This window comes from Salmo salar, chromosome 12, assembly GCF_965601325.2.
Source record: "Salmo salar chromosome 12, fSalSal1, whole genome shotgun sequence".
In the NCBI taxonomy this organism is placed as follows: Eukaryota; Metazoa; Chordata; class Actinopteri; order Salmoniformes; family Salmonidae; genus Salmo; species Salmo salar.
The window spans coordinates 69,881,766-69,897,470 of NC_138302.1; the positions used below are offsets into that span (position 1 = coordinate 69,881,766).

Below are 15,705 nucleotides of genomic sequence, written 5' to 3' on the forward strand. Positions count from 1 at the left end.
AGGAGGTAGAGTGTACTCACAGACACCACCATGGCGATGGGCCCTGCCAAGCTCCAGATCAGAGTGTCGTACACGGACAGCCAGCAGAAGTCTGGGTTCCCATAACCCTCTGGGTCCAGTCCGACCGCCAGGCCTGGACAACACAACCACCAAATACACCAGTAACTAACAAATAACTACAGTAAGGCTTTCAACTGTTCTAATTGGATACATGAGTTGGCATTGTGTGTCTGTGTCTTTGTGTATGCAAGCGTGTGTCTGTGTGTGGTTAGTGTGTGTGCATCAGTGTGTGTCAAGTTTTTATTGTCACGTGCACTAGTACAGTGAAATGCCTTTCTTGCTTGCTCTTTCCCAACAATGCAGAATTAATTAAAAACAATATTTTTTAAGTCAAGTTAATCAAAAACAAGAAACTGAAATAAGAACACGAGAAAGTAAGTAACTTATATACAGGATCAGTTCCAGAGTCAGTGCCAATACCATATTCACAATGTGCAGGGATACTGGAGTGGTAGGGTTAGATATGTATAGGGGTAAGGTGACAGGGATACTGGAGTGGTAGGGTTAGATATGTATAGGGGTAAGGTGACAGGGATACTGGAGTGATAGAGGTAGATATGTATAGGGGTAAGGTGACTTGGCATCAGGATATATGATAAACAGAGTAACAGCAGAGGATATGATTGTACGCGAGTGTGTGTGCGTGTGTGTGTGTGTGTGTGTGTGTGTGTGTGTGTAGAGTCAGTATGAATGTTTATGCATATAATGTGTGTGTGAGAAAAGTGTGTGTGTGTGTTGGAGTGTCAGTGTGAGGGAGTGTGTAGCATGTGCATAGAGTGAGTGTGTGATTGTGTATAGAAAATAAAGTTAAAATAGACGGGTCAATGCAGATAGTTTGTGTAGCTATTTAGCAGTCTTATGGCTTGGGAATAGAAGCTGTCAGACTTGATAGACCGGTATCGCTTGTAGTGCGGAAGCAGAGAGAACCGTTTATGGCTTGGGTGGCTGGAGTCCAACAATTTTTCTGATATAGAGGTCCTGGATGGCAGGGAGCTCAGCCCCAGTGATGTACTGGGCTGTACGCACTACCCTCTGTAGCGCCATGTGATGGAGGGCGGTGCACTTGCCATACAAAGCAGTGATGCAGCCAGTCAAGATACTCTTCATAGTGTAGCTGGAGAACTTTGAAGATTTGAGGGCCCATGCCAAATCTTTTCAACACCCTGGGAGGGAAGAGTCGTTGTCACGCCTGTTCGCGTGTGGCCACCTGGGGTCGGTCCATCGTGTGTGTGTGTGTGTGTGTGTGTGTGTGTGTGTGTAAGGATGTGTGTATTGTTCAGACCTGTGATGAAGGCGGGCACGCCCCAGCCGATCATGTAGTAAAATCGCATGGGTCCGTAGTTGATGTCTCGTATTTCGCTCAGCATGCGGTAGACGTGCAGGCCCTCCAGGAAGAGCCAGGAGAAGGTGCACAGGTAGAAAAAATGCAGCAGGATGGCGATAATTGTGCACACAAACTACAGACACGGGGGGGAGAGAGAGAGTGAGCGAGGGGGAGAGAGAGAGCGCAAGGGGGAGAGAGAGTGAGGGGGAGAGAGAGCGAGGGGGAGAGAGAGCGAGAGTGAAAGGAAGGGAAATTATTATACTCTATATTACAGGGCTCAAAGTGGGCAGAATGCTTTGATGATTTTTCCTTTGTTTTTAAATCAGATTCAATCAGACACCTATTCCAAACAGAGGAGAGGGAAGGTAGGATATTGAAAGTGGTGTACTGAACCGAGTTAGAGAGCGACAGGAGGTAAAATACAGTATTAAAAGGTAGACAGAAAATAACTTTGTTCCAGTAGTTTACCGGGTTGTCTGCCAGGTTAATGCCCAGGATGAAGATGAGTTCGGAGATGAAGAGGGCGGTGGCTCCGTTGTTGATGATGCTGGTCTTGTTGCAGTGCATGGCCCGCAGGCAGAGGAGGAAGAGCGTGGTGAGGAAGAGGAAGCCCAGGGTCACGCTCACCGTGCTCCACGTCACCAGCTTCACCGGAAGGATCTCACCGTTCTGAGAAGGAAGAGAGGAAGAGGAGGGTGGAGGAAAAGTTTAGTTTAAGAAGAGCTTTGTTTGGTCATTATAGTGAACAAGACCACTATAGGGTGTGGTCTGAGGTGTATTGAGGTTTCTGAGTGAGGTTTATAAAGTCAAGTCTAGACTCGTACAGCATATGGTGTAGTTCTGTCTAGTGTTGTGTAGTGGTGTGGCCTCGCTCACCTCTCTCCTAGAGATGTCCATGAGAACAGCGAAGCTGGTCATGTGGTAACACTGGCAGCTGATGTGTGTGCTGTTCCTGAACACCACCTCACAGCCTTTGGCTGACCAGCCTCCGTTCCCCGCTCTGACAAACAAAAACAACAGTCAAACAATGCGATGACAGATTATTTGGTTTCAACCTAATCCTTTATATAACTTTTAAGTCTTTGTTTTTACAGCTCAAAGTTCAAATAGCTAGTGTGTATGTGTGTGTGTAAAACTCACAGTATGGAGTGGTTCCAGAAGACACAGATGGGTTTGGAGCGCTCCTCGGTGGTGACCATGCGGAACTGCACAGTGATAGGTTTGTCCAGCATGTGCTGCAGCAGCTCCTCGTTGTCATGGACCGTGATGCTGACCACCGGGGAGTTGATGACCGGACGCTTAGGCACTCTGGTGGACATCACACAAAACCACTAATTAATTCTTCAACAGGAACCTTGTTGCTGCTCTTCCTCCTCCTCATCAATAATTTTTTCCAATTCTAAATTGGCCCCTAACCCCTACACCAGGGCTGCCCAACCCTCTTCCTGGAGATCTACCGTCCTGTGGGTTTTCAGTCCAACCCTCTTCCTGGAGATCTACCGTCCTGTGGGTTTTCAGTCCAACCCTCTTCCTGGAGATCTACCGTCCTGTGGGTTTTCAGTCCAACCCTCTTCCTGGAGATCTACCGTCCTGTGGGTTTTCAGTCCAACCCTCTTCCTGGAGATCTACCGTCCTGTGGGTTTTCAGTCCAACCCTCTTCCTGGAGATCTACCGTCCTGTGGGTTTTCAGTCCAACCCTCTTCCTGGAGGACTACCGTCCTGTGGGTTTTCAGTCCAACCCTCTTCCTGGAGGTCTACCGTCCTGTGGGTTTTCAGTCCAACCCTCTTCCTGGAGATCTACCGTCCTGTGGGTTTTCAGTCCAACCCTCTTCCTGGAGGTCTACCGTCCTGTGGGTTTTCAGTCCAACCCTCTTCCTGGAGGTCTACCGTCCTGTGGGTTTTCAGTCCAACCCTCTTCCTGGAGATCTACCGTCCTGTGGGTTTTCAGTCCAACCCTCTTCCTGGAGGTCTACCGTCCTGTGGGTTTTCAGTCCAACCCTCTTCCTGGAGGATCTACCGTCCTGTGGGTTTTCAGTCCAACCCTCTTCCTGGAGGTCTACCGTCCTGTGGGTTTTCAATCCAACCCTCTTCCTGGAGATCTACCGTCCTGTGGGTTTTCAGTCCAACCCTCTTCCTGGAGGTCTACCGTCCTGTGGGTTTTCAATCCAACCCTAATTTAACACACCTGATTCTACTAATTAGCTGCTCAACAAGACCTTAACTAGCTGAATCAGATATGCTAAACTAGGGTTGGACTGAAAACCTACAGGACATTAGATCTCCAGGAAGAAGGTTGGGCAGCCCTGCTCTGCCCCCTCCACACTTCACTGGTGGCCGGCGGTATGGATCTGGACCCAAAAGGGGTCAATTACGTATCGCGAGTACCGACTACTATATTCTTTATGAACTCGGTCAGGCTTCGACCAATGGGATCATATAAACACACAGACACGTAAAAATGTGTCGAATTGCAAGAAATTAGCTTAAAAACCGCAACATTTTCTCTCCGCTAACAAGAGGGGTGTGAACAGTTTGGGGTTGGCATGGACTGCGAGGTGGAGGTTTGTTACTACGACAATAAAATATCAATCTGGTCCTTTGTCACGTAGGCAATTTGTGTGACCAGACCTTATCAAATAGTACCTGCGTACCCTTTCCTTAGACCTTTGTGTAGATCTGAAAGGATCAGCATTATGGCAGAAATACCACCAGGGAAATGTAGACCCATGAACATATTACTAGTATGTATCCAATTAAATCTATGTGAAGTATCTAGAGGTAGGAGGCAAGGGGTCAATATGGAATCAGGTCCCTGTCTCCCTCTGTCTCACCTCAGACTCCTCTTATCAGGGTCGTAGCTCGCAGGGAGCAACGAGGCCAGGCTGTGGAAGATGATCACGCTAGCGATGGCCTCCTGCTCGGGGTCGTCAGGACCTCGATGTCGCTTCTTCCTGTTGGACGTGTGGTTTCTCACAGAGGATTCTGGGAAGGTGTCCAGGTGGCGGTGGCCCTTGGTCTCCATGGGCGGCTTGAAGACGGAGTCGGGGAGGGTGACGGCAGTCTCCTGATCCTGAGGCCTCAGCCCTCTCAGAGACTGGTAGCGAGGGAGCTTGGCTCCGGCAAAGTTCATCTTCTGGAGGCGATCTATTGAGATGACTGTGGAGAACACCCAACACAGATTGGGTAGGTTAGACATCAGACAAACCACTAGAAAGAGATAGATGGCTAGATGTTCAGTGTGAATCCTACAACTTATGGAATAATATTCCAACTGATAAAAAAAACAGTCTACATCAGGGTTCTCCAACCCTGTTCCTGGAGAGCTACCCAGCTGTAACTAACCTGATTCAGCTTATCAACCAGCTCTCCAGGAACAGGGTTGGAGAGCCCTGGTCTACATAAAATGGTGTATTTCTGTCTGACATAACGTCTATACCTAGTGTAAACCAAAGTAGGCCACACTCACCTATGTGTGGTGTGACAATGGTGAAGGGGCTGAGGTAAGTCTTCCTCATGTTCTGTGCAAGGGTGTTGGCGTACTCCTCATACTGGCGCAGTAGGGCCGCCGTGCCCCCCTCCGTCTGCTGGATCAGCTCCCAGTGTGGCCGTGTGCCCGGGGACAGGATGGCACTGCCCACCTGCACCAGGTTCTGATGTGGGGAGGAATGCAGGGGGTCAGAGAGACAGACTGGCATAGGGTGGTGGAGGCAAATGTGTTGTGTTCAGTTACCTACAGAGTTTATCCGAGATGCATGTTGTATTGTGTCCTGTGCAGAGGAGGCTGGTGGGAGGAGCTATATGAGGACGGTCTCATTGTAATGGCTGGAATGGAATTCATGGAATGGATTCAAATATTTGGTTTCCATATGTTTGATGTGGTTGATATCGTTCCAATTACAATGAGCATGTTCTCTTATAGCTCCTCTCACCAGCCTCCTCTGGTCATGTGGTGTTATGCTGTATTAACTGTGTTGCGCTGCCAGGTGTTGCCTTATGCTGCACTGCATGGTGGTGTGTTACACTCTGCAATAGTGTGTTGTGCTGCGTAGTGTTGTGTGTTGTTGTGTTACCTCAGTGAAGTGGACGTCCTGGGTGGCGGTCAGGCTGAAGCCCTGCTGGTGGCTCTCGTACTGCAGTAGGCTCTGGGTGAGGCGGTAGGCCACCTTTACGTCACTGCCGTAGTACTCCACTGTGTGCAGCGTGGCGTTGGCCAACATGGCTGCCATCTGCTGGACCCGCCCAGAGTCCAGGAGAGACACGTTACGGGAAAGCTTTTCCGACTGGACCAGGGAGAGAGAGAACAGTCTTACAGCACCATTTTATATATTGTATTTAGTAAGTTGTGTATATGCAGGGCTCCCTTGTAAAAGTGACCTTGGTCTCAATGGTGACTAAAATAAATGTAGAACAAAAAGACCTAACTCTGCTATATTACAGCAATAAAATCAGTTCATCGTTCAACTTAATAGCATAAGTCATTGAAGTGAATGGATCCATATAAATGTGAGCTGATGAGGGGTAAATGAGTCTAGCTCTAGTGGAGCTGTATGAGGGGTAAATGAGTCTAGCTCTAGTGGAGCTGTATGAGGGGTAAATGAGTCTAGCTCTAGTGGAGCTGTATGAGGGGTAAATGAGTCTAGCTCTAGTGGAGCTGTATGAGGGGTAAATGAGTCTAGCTCTAGTGGAGCTGTATGAGGGGTAAATGAGTCAAGCTCTAGTGGAGCTGTATGAGGGGTAAATGAGTCTAGCTCTAGTGGAGCTGTATGAGGGGTAAATGAGTCTAGCTCTAGTGGAGCTGTATGAGGGGTAAATGAGTCTAGCTCTAGTGGAGCTGTATGAGGGGTAAATGAGTCTAGCTCTAGTGGAGCTGTATGAGGGGTAAATGAGTCTAGCTCTAGTGGAGCTGTATGAGGGGTAAATGAGTCTAGCTCTAGTGGAGCTGTATGAGGGGTAAATGAGTCTAGCTCTAGTGGAGCTTGTATGAGGGGTAAATGAGTCTAGCTCTAGTGGAGCTGTATGAGGGGTAAATGAGTCTAGCTCTAGTGGAGCTGTATGAGGGGTAAATGAGTCTAGCTCTAGTGGAGCTGTATGAGGGGTAAATGAGTCTAGCTCTAGTGGAGCTGTATGAGGGGTAAATGAGTCTAGCTCTAGTGGAGCTGTATGAGGGGTAAATGAGTCTAGCTCTAGTGGAGCTGTATGAGGGGTAAATGAGTCTAGCTCTAGTGGAGCTGTATGAGGGGTAAATGAGTCAAGCTCTAGTGGAGCTGTATGAGGGGTAAATGAGTCTAGCTCTAGTGGAGCTGTATGAGGGGTAAATGAGTCTAGCTCTAGTGGAGCTGTATGAGGGGTAAATGAGTCTAGCTCTAGTGGAGCTGTATGAGGGGTAAATTAGTCTAGCTCTAGTGGAGCTGTATGAGGGGTAAATGAGTCTAGCTCTAGTGGAGCTGTATGAGGGGTAAATGAGTCTAGCTCTAGTGGAGCTGTATGAGGGGTAAATGAGTCTAGCTCTAGTGGAGCTGTATGAGGGGTAAATGAGTCTAGCTCTAGTGGAGCTGTATGAGGGGTAAATGAGTCAAGCTCTAGTGGAGCTGTATGAGGGGTAAATGAGTCTAGCTCTAGTGGAGCTGTATGAGGGGTAAATGAGTCTAGCTCTAGTGGAGCTGTATGAGGGGTAAATGAGTCTAGCTCTAGTGGAGCTGTATGAGGGGTAAATGAGTCAAGCTCTAGTGGAGCTGTATGAGGGGTAAATGAGTCTAGCTCTAGTGGAGCTGTATGAGGGGTAAATGAGTCTAGCTCTAGTGGAGCTGTATGAGGGGTAAATGAGTCTAGCTCTAGTGGAGCTGTATGAGGGGTAAATGAGTCTAGCTCTAGTGGAGCTGTATGAGGGGTAAATGAGTCTAGCTCTAGTGGAGCTGTACAGACCAGGGTCTTGAGTTTGGTGAAGGTGACAGAGGTACAGTTGAAGAGGTTGGGGGGCAGCCATCCTTTGTGTTCGTCACAGTGGCGAATAGCTGTGCCTGAGAGAGAAAGAGAGAAGGGGGAAATCTGCATGAGGCAGACAAAAGGAGACGAACATGCTGGAAGGACCCGAGGCAAGTTTAAGTGCATAGTATAGTATATTCCATTATAGTATGGTAATTAGCTAAACTGCTGAGATTCATCGTACCGATAGATCCCTTGGGACAGGGGACTGCTGCAGGGAGACCAAACTTAGTCCTGGGCCACCAGATCCCTGCCTCTATTGCCTGGGGACAACTGTCATAGATCACTGAGAGAGAAAGAGAGGGAGAGAAAGCGAGAGAGAGGAAAAGGGAGAGGGAGGGAGAGCAGGAAAGCTGATAAAATTAATTGTCCAGGTGTAGCTGTACACATGACATAGAATTTGCTTGGCACAAAAACACTTTTTAAAAAGGCCTTGTAATCACATTCATTTACGTAAATCAGTGAACTCAATGAATCAGACTGGACTACAGATACATTTCTGAAGCAGGTGACATTTGGTAATTCTTTACTGTCATGTGACATATGGTAATGCTGACCTTCGCAGCCGTTGGGCGACACCTCAGCGAAGGGGTTGTCACAGTGGTCACACTGGCGCCCGATGACCCCTGGCTTACACTGGCACTGCCCGCTCTCCCTCTCACACGCCCGTGAGAAGGAGCCCACTGGGTAACACTCACATAGCAGACACGCCTCGCTGCCCTCTGGATGGTAGTGGTTATCCTGAGAAGAGGGAGAGAGGGAGAGAGAGAGAGAGATCGAGGGGGAGGGAGAAGAAAAGGAAGGGAGAAAGTAAAAAATAATACCAGCCCACAGTGCAGTTTCACCCATCGCCCCTGTCCACTTCAAACATCCTGACATTGAGACTCGGTAGTCAGCTGGCTCACCTTGCAGCGGCACTCCCCGCTGGTCTTGTTGCAGTCGGCATCGAAGCCCTTATCTGTCTGACATTCACAGGGACCACAGGTCTTATGTCCCCACCAACCCCTGGGACACGGTAGGTCAGTCCTGAGGAGGGCCACACATAGTCAGAAACACAAGAGATACATTCTTATAGTGTTCTTTATAGTGATATGAACCAGTGAAAACACTGATATGATCTGTGTATAGCAAAGACAAAGATGTTTTACTAACTTCTTCTCGCAATACTGGCCAAAGTAGTTGCTGGGACAGTCACAGGTGTAGCCGCGGGAGGAGCTAACCTTCCTGGTGCAAGCTGATTGGTGCTCGCAGGGGTTTAGCGCACATACGTCTGTGCAGTTATCGCCATAGTAACCTGGCAGGTAAACAACACAATAGGAATTCATAAGTTGTGTCTGGGAAGGATCAACGTAAGACTATATGGTCGTATAACATGGTTGTAAAAGCTAATGAGGAAGATAACGCTGATGATGGTTGGCAGACTGACCGGTGAGACAGGTGCAGGAGTGGCTGTCCCAGTCATCACTGCAGTAGCTGTTAGAGGGGCAGGTGTTAGAGACACAGGGGTCTGGTACGCTGCAGCCCTGCTCAATGTTCACCCTCCTGGGCTGAGACATGCTGAGAGACACCGAGCTGGAAGAGGTCTCCCCCACACGCAGACCCTGAGAAACACACACACCAGGGAGAACGCACTCAGACACACAACACAGTACGTGTGTGTCGTCTGTGTGTGCGTGACAAGAGGTTAACGAACCTGCACACAGCCGCGGAAGCCATGCTGTATTTTCCCATCAGCCCCAGTGATGCCCCCGACACTCAGAGTCTTGACCTTCGCCCCCTTCAGTTTAGTATCCACCTCCATGCTGGCCTGGATTGGTAGATCAGATCAAACAGATACAGTTTTTCTTTATTTTTTACTATTGTCTACATTGTAGAATAATAGTGAAGACATCAAAACTATGAAATAACACATATGGAATCATGTAGTAACCAAAAAAAGTGTTAAACAAATAAAAACATTTTATATTTGAGATTCTTCAAAGTAGCCACCCTTTGCCTTGATGACAGCTTTGCACACTCTTGGCATTCTCTCAACCAGCTTCATGAGGTAGTCACCTGGAATGCATTTCAATTAACAGGTGTGCCTTGTTAAAAGTTAATTTGTGGAATTTCTTTCCTTCTTAATGTGTTTGAGCCAATCAGTTGTGTTGTGACAAGGTAGGGGTGGTATACAGAAGATAAACCTATTTGGGAGAAGACAAAATCCATATTATGGCAAGAACAGCAAAGAGAAACAACAGTCCATCATTACTTTAAGACATGAAGGTCAGTCAATCTGGAAAATGTCATGAACTTTGAAAGTTTCTACAAGTGCAGTTACAAAAACCATCAAGCGCAATGATGAAACTGGCTCTCATGAGGACCACCACAGAAAAGGAAGACCCAGATTTACCTCTGCTGCAGAGGATAAGTTCATTAGAGTTACCAGCCTCAGAAATCAGCAATTAACTACACCTCAGATTGCAGCACCAAATAAATGAGTTCAAGTAACAGACATCTCAGCATCAACTGTTCAGAGGAGACTGCGTGTATCAGGCCTGCATGTTCAAATTGCTGCAAAGAAACCACAACTAAAGGACACCAATAAGAAGTAGAGACTTGCTTGGGCCAAGAAACACAAGCAATGGACATTAGACCGGTGGAAATCCGTTCTTTGGTCTGATGAGTCCAAATTTGAGATTTTTGGTTCCAACCGCCGTGTCTTTGTAAGACGCAGAGTAGGTGAACGGATGATCTCTGCATGTGTGGTTCCCACCATGAAGCATGGAGGAGGTGGTGTAATGGTGTGGGGGTGCTTTGCTGGTGACACTGTCAACGATTTATTTAGAATTCAAGGCACACTTAACCAGCATGGCAACCACAACATTCTGCAGCGATACGCCATCCCATCTGGTTTGCACTTAGTGGGACTATCATTTGTTTTTCAACAGGACAATGACCCAAAACACACCTCCAGGCTGTGTAAGGCCCATCTGACCAAGGAGAGTGATGGAGTACTGCATCAGATGACCTGACCTCCACAATCACCCAACCTCAACCCAATTGAGATGGTTTGGGATGAGTTGAACCGCAGAGTGAAGGAAAAGCAGCCAACAAATGCTCAGAATATGTGGGAACTCCTTCAAAGCTATTGGAAAAGCATTCCTCATGAAGCTGGTTGAGATAATGTCAAGAGTGTACAAAGCTGTCAACAAGGCAAAGGCTGACTACTTTGAAGAATCTAAAATATATTTTTAGGTTACTACATGATTCAATGTATTATTTCATTGTTTTGATGTCTTCACTATTATTCTACAATGAAGGAAATAATACAAATAAAGCTAAACCCTTGAATGAGTAGGTGTGTCCAAACTTTTGACTGGTACTGTACCTATTTAAATGTAATTAAAATTCCAAACCTACAGTCTGTCTTCCAACAGTGTCTCACCGTGTAGAGGCCATGGTCAAAGGAGAGCACAGCCTTGTGGCGGGGCTCGCCGCCCGGGATATCTTTCAGCTCCATCTGCACATGGTGCCAGTCTCCGTCATTCACTGTCACCTCCTCTACCTGGGACAGGGTGGAGTCCTCGCCCCTCTGCAGGCCCATCACCACACTGCCACCGCGCAGCTAGGGGAGGGAGAGAGAGAGGGGGGGTCGGGAGAGGATAGGATAGAGAGATGTGGGAGAGGATGGGATGGAATGAGAGAGGTGGGGCAAAGGATGGGAGAGAGAGGGGGACGTGAAGAGAGGTGAGGGAGGGCAGGAGAGGGAGAAAGACCTTTAGCATGCACACATCACATGCTCACAGACAGAGAGCTTTTCTTCTCATCATTCATATCAGATCATCTATGGTAATACAGTAGCTAAGAAAATAGCCCTGTTTTATTTTAAATGTTCCAACTTTAAAATAGTTGCTGGACTGTTATACAACTTCAAAAAAGGCACCTGTCTAGACAAACAACAGCTGCTATCTGAAAGGCCTGGGTATGGCAGCGCTCAGATCTCGGGATGAGGCGTTTGTTAGTTGGCAGGCTTCATCTCTCATCTCATCAAATATTTAAAGTCATGCTGCTGCCCAGACAGCCAACAGGTGGAGCTTTACATCAACTAACCCACAGTCACTCTGTGTGAGCTGTTGGAGTCATGCTGGAGTTACATGCTACAATGCACTAATCTATTCCAACACCATACTGAGGGGGAAAACACATGCATAATCTGATACAAAATGAGTGAAAGGAATTCCTATCAAAACTATTGGCTATGTCTTCGCTTCAGAAGGGATGAAATCTTGTATAATATGTATTATACTGTATGTAATGACATGGCCTACAGTAAACACCTTTGCACCTGTGAGGTGTATTTGTAGTGCTGTTCCGTATTGTTGGGTAATGCTGTTGAAGGTGTGTGTATATGCCAGATTGAGGAGGGCTGTACAGTATATTGTGATATGGCAGACCAGGCCTCTGCTGGCGTGAGACACTATAGGGTAATAATAATAATAAAACATGGAAAATACATTTATATAGAGCTTTTCAAAGGACTTAAAAGATGCTTTACAGTTGTAGAAATGAAAAACAAGGAACACAAATCTAAACAAAACAATGCCAGGCTAAACAGAAAGAAGACAAACAATGCCAGGCTAAACAGAAAGAAAACAAACAATGCCAGGCTAAACAGAAAGAAAACAAACAATGCCAGGCTAAACAGAAAGAAAACAAACAAAGTTGGGAGTAGGGCTTAAGGAAGGTGTGATGTGTCAGTGCATGAGTGAGTGAGCAGGTGTGTGTGTGTGTGTGTGTGTGTGTGTGTGTGTGTGTGTGTGTGTGTGTGTGGGTATGACTGTGTAGGGAGAGACTATTAGATGTGTTTTCTCTGTACCTGTAGGGTGAGGTTGTGGTGCTGTCCGGCGGTGAGGTGCAGCAGGGTTGCACTAGGCTGGCGTGTGCGGAACATAAGCTCCACGTGCCACGGCACAGTGACCACCGCCACCAGGTTAGTCCACTGCAAAAGGCTGTTACCCAGGAAACGCTGCGGGTTGGCCATCACTGCAACACACAACCAGAGAGAGGGGGATGAGGGAGGCAGATAGAAAGAGGGGGGGAAGCAGAGAGACAGGGGGGTGAGGGAGGCAGAGAGGGGGGGGGGGGGGTGAGGGAGGCAGGGAGAGGGGGGGTGAGGGAGGCAGGGAGAGGGGGGGTGAGGGAGGCAGGGAGAGGGGGGGGTGAGGGAGGCAGGGAGAGGGGGGGTGAGGGAGGCAGGGAGAGGGGGAGAGAGGGAAGGGGGAGAACGAGAGAGAACGAGAAAGAGATAAATTGAGAGAGAGCGAGAATGAGGAAATGGCTGCTATTTAAAAGTAGGTGACATGTAACAGTGAGTCATTACCACTCTCACAGTAATATGTTCTGTGATCAAGTCTGAACAACCCAGCTCCAGTTACTGGTATGGAGAGTATACACAATCTATGATTAGTACAGAAAACAAAGACGAGGGGTACAAAGCCAGCAGTGCTACACATTACACCTAACCTTACGAAAAAAAGAATTAAGACGTCAATGGAATGAAAACCTTGGCACTCGCTGTATGGGTATAAAATAGCATGTGTGGCAATTTGAAACTAGATACCACTGAATAAATACTGTTCACATACAGAGCCAAATACCAGAGAAGATTCAACATGCCCCCTACCCCTATTCACTAGTACTTGTGATGAGTGCTGGCTAGACAATGCTCAGGGGTGGGGTGTGTGTTCAGTTGTATGTGTCTGTGACATGCAGTCTGAAGACAGCCATTCTGGCAGAGAGGCACCAGTGTCACTTTTAGCTGGGTGTTAGACATGTTTTTTCTCTCATTACACAGTGGCAGAGATGCAAAACACGGCCGTCCATAATTAAATGACACAAATCAAGCCTGTCATTGGCACTAGAGAGAGCGAGTGAGTGAGAGAGGGAGAAAGAGAGAAACAGAGGACCCAGGGGATCGTGGTTGTGGTGCAGTCTGGCACTGGTCTAAAGCTACAAAAAGATTGTACACAGAATCTCATGAAAAGAGGTTGATACACTGAGTGTACAAAACATTAAGAACACCTTCCTACTATTGAGTTGCACCCCCACTTTTGACCTCAGAACAGCCTCAATTTGACGGGGCATGGACTCTACAAGGTGTCGAAAGCGTTCCACAGGGATGCCGGCACATGGTGACTCCAATGCTTTCCACCGTTATCAGCGTTTCAGTTCTTGACACAAACCGGTGCGCCTGGTACCTACTACCATACCCCGTTCAAAGGCACTTAAATCTTTTGTCTTGCCATTTCACCCTCTGAATGGCACACATACACAATCCAAGTCTCAAATGTCTCAAGGCTTAAAAAAAAACCTTGTTAAACCTGTCTCCACCCCCTTCATCTACACTGACTGAAGTGGATTTAACAGGTGACATCAATAAGGAATCATCGTTTACAGTTGGACTCTCCTGGTCAGTCTACGTCATGGAAAGAGCAGGAGTTTATAATGTTTTATACACTCAGTTTCTATTTGCAGTGTGTTTGGTCTAAACAGGGTCCATATAAAAAGGTAGGCATACTCATGGGATTGACAAGGAAAGTATTTGTTTCCCCCATACCCTTGTCCACCCAGAGTCAGTGGTGAACCTCAGAAAGGAACTGAGATGCTGGGGATTTTCTCCATGGTTACTAGCTGGTCTGCCCTCTCTAAACCCTAATGGCCGATCCTATGACATACTGGAAGTTTAACAGCAATATTTTGATAGTGACTTTTGTAGTGGCGTGGAATAGTTAACGTTCTTGGTAGAACATGAATGTTCATGCCATCGACTCCCACTATCAAGATTAGAGATCAGCAGCAGGGTACTAGACTACATTCTGTTTTCCTTTTTCCCTTCCACTCGCCCTCTCTTCTCGAAATGAAGGAGTCACATGGGTTCATCTGCTTCAGTGAGAGAGGAACCCTTTCCCCATCCCCCGTTCATTATCCATCCTCTCGGTCTCCACGTAACTATGGGAAAGAAGTGGTCCTTTATCACTGGATTTCACTCTAAACTAAAACAGGGATGCTTTTTTGTAATTCACCATTTATTGAGTAGTATCCCTTTTTCTCTTCTCTCGCAATCTCCCTCTTATGGGGCCTTTTCCCCCTCTCCCTCTCATCGCCATCCCTCTTCTAGCCATCCCAGCTCGTAAACCAGCAAGTCAAACAACTGCAGAGCACAGAGGAGCTGAGAAGAGAAATGGACACTAGTAATGCTCTAACAAACACAACTCTCTCAAACTGAGAAATAAAATAGTTTACCTTAAACATGTCCAAGGTGTTATTCAAGAGAACATGTTGAAACATATAGCTCTATTAAATGTGACATGATCCCTCATGACAGATTCATAAAAGCTTATGGGATATCACATCGCATCTGTCATACTGTATACACATATGGGCCCCTCACAAACCCCTGTGAAATGTCTGGCATGAAACAGCAATGCTCAGTATTAGTATTTATTATGATCTCCAATTAGCTGCTGCCGAGGCGGCGGCTACTCTTCCTGGGTCCAAACAGGAATCAACATAACAAATAAAATACAGCGTTCAGTAGGTAACCTTATGCTTATGAAACCATCATGTCAGCAAATAAATGATGACTGGCTTTATCTGTGCCAGGAAAGAGTCGTTTCTAAAATGATGAGGAAATATTTCAACACTCTGCTGATTGAAGAGCCTACTTCAGTTATTTACAGCCCTGCCAATTCCCTCTACGCATCACCCTGAGCAATCTCCTCTGCATGGTGTCTATGCAAATGTTTCCGTACTACATTTTCACTGTACACTCAAAAAGGCATGTTTCAAAATGATAAGAGAATACAATATAGCAGATGCTCTTTTAACACCGCAGCACTAAGAAGCAAATTAAATGGCCAGTGTCACTGTAACCACCTGGTTGTGGAGTTATGGTACAGTCCATCAACTACAAAGACACTAGTTAAGTGTAGGTCAGGCGAGCTGGGGGATGTTGTCTGTCTGATGGGTCACTTAGTAGTCTACTAGTAGTTAGTAGTAAAGTCCTTGTACCTCCTTACTAAAAGGGCCTATAAGGGTAGGTCACGAGGCCAACAAAACCTGGTTAGCTTTGATCTAATGTTTTAACCATTTGAGGAAGCTTTCCAACCTCCGGAAATTCCGTTACTTCACTTACCCTTCTCGCAGTTCCGGCCTCCAAATCCTAGGGGGCAGTCACAGCTGAAGGAGCCCCACATGTTGACGCAGGTCCCTCCATTCAAACACGGGTTGTTATTGCAGAAGTGCCTTTTAGCAGAGCATCCTGGGAAGATAAAGACATCTGAGGAATAGTTCAAGCC

The 15,705-nt window shown here is 47.0% G+C and overlaps 1 protein-coding gene across 4 annotated transcripts in view; it reads right to left on the reverse strand.

The window, feature by feature from the left end:
- Positions 1 to 15,705, reverse strand: part of celsr2 (cadherin, EGF LAG seven-pass G-type receptor 2) — an 82,985-nt gene that overhangs the window by 5,658 nt on the left and 61,622 nt on the right. For all 4 annotated transcript variants that reach the window (XM_014132987.3, XM_014132986.3, XM_014132985.3 and 1 more), the window contains exons 8-25: positions 15,543 to 15,668; positions 12,225 to 12,391; positions 10,794 to 10,973; positions 9,060 to 9,173; positions 8,793 to 8,967; positions 8,519 to 8,660; positions 8,272 to 8,392; positions 7,924 to 8,107; positions 7,551 to 7,652; positions 7,307 to 7,401; positions 5,455 to 5,664; positions 4,851 to 5,034; positions 4,216 to 4,540; positions 2,525 to 2,692; positions 2,261 to 2,384; positions 1,853 to 2,053; positions 1,343 to 1,517; positions 21 to 133 (exon numbers count right to left, since the gene is read on the reverse strand). In XM_014132987.3, coding sequence (XP_013988462.3) covers positions 21 to 133; positions 1,343 to 1,517; positions 1,853 to 2,053; positions 2,261 to 2,384; positions 2,525 to 2,692; positions 4,216 to 4,540; positions 4,851 to 5,034; positions 5,455 to 5,664; positions 7,307 to 7,401; positions 7,551 to 7,652; positions 7,924 to 8,107; positions 8,272 to 8,392; positions 8,519 to 8,660; positions 8,793 to 8,967; positions 9,060 to 9,173; positions 10,794 to 10,973; positions 12,225 to 12,391; positions 15,543 to 15,668 — 2,906 coding nt within the window. The remainder of the gene's footprint in view (positions 1 to 20; positions 134 to 1,342; positions 1,518 to 1,852; positions 2,054 to 2,260; positions 2,385 to 2,524; positions 2,693 to 4,215; positions 4,541 to 4,850; positions 5,035 to 5,454; positions 5,665 to 7,306; positions 7,402 to 7,550; positions 7,653 to 7,923; positions 8,108 to 8,271; positions 8,393 to 8,518; positions 8,661 to 8,792; positions 8,968 to 9,059; positions 9,174 to 10,793; positions 10,974 to 12,224; positions 12,392 to 15,542; positions 15,669 to 15,705) is intronic.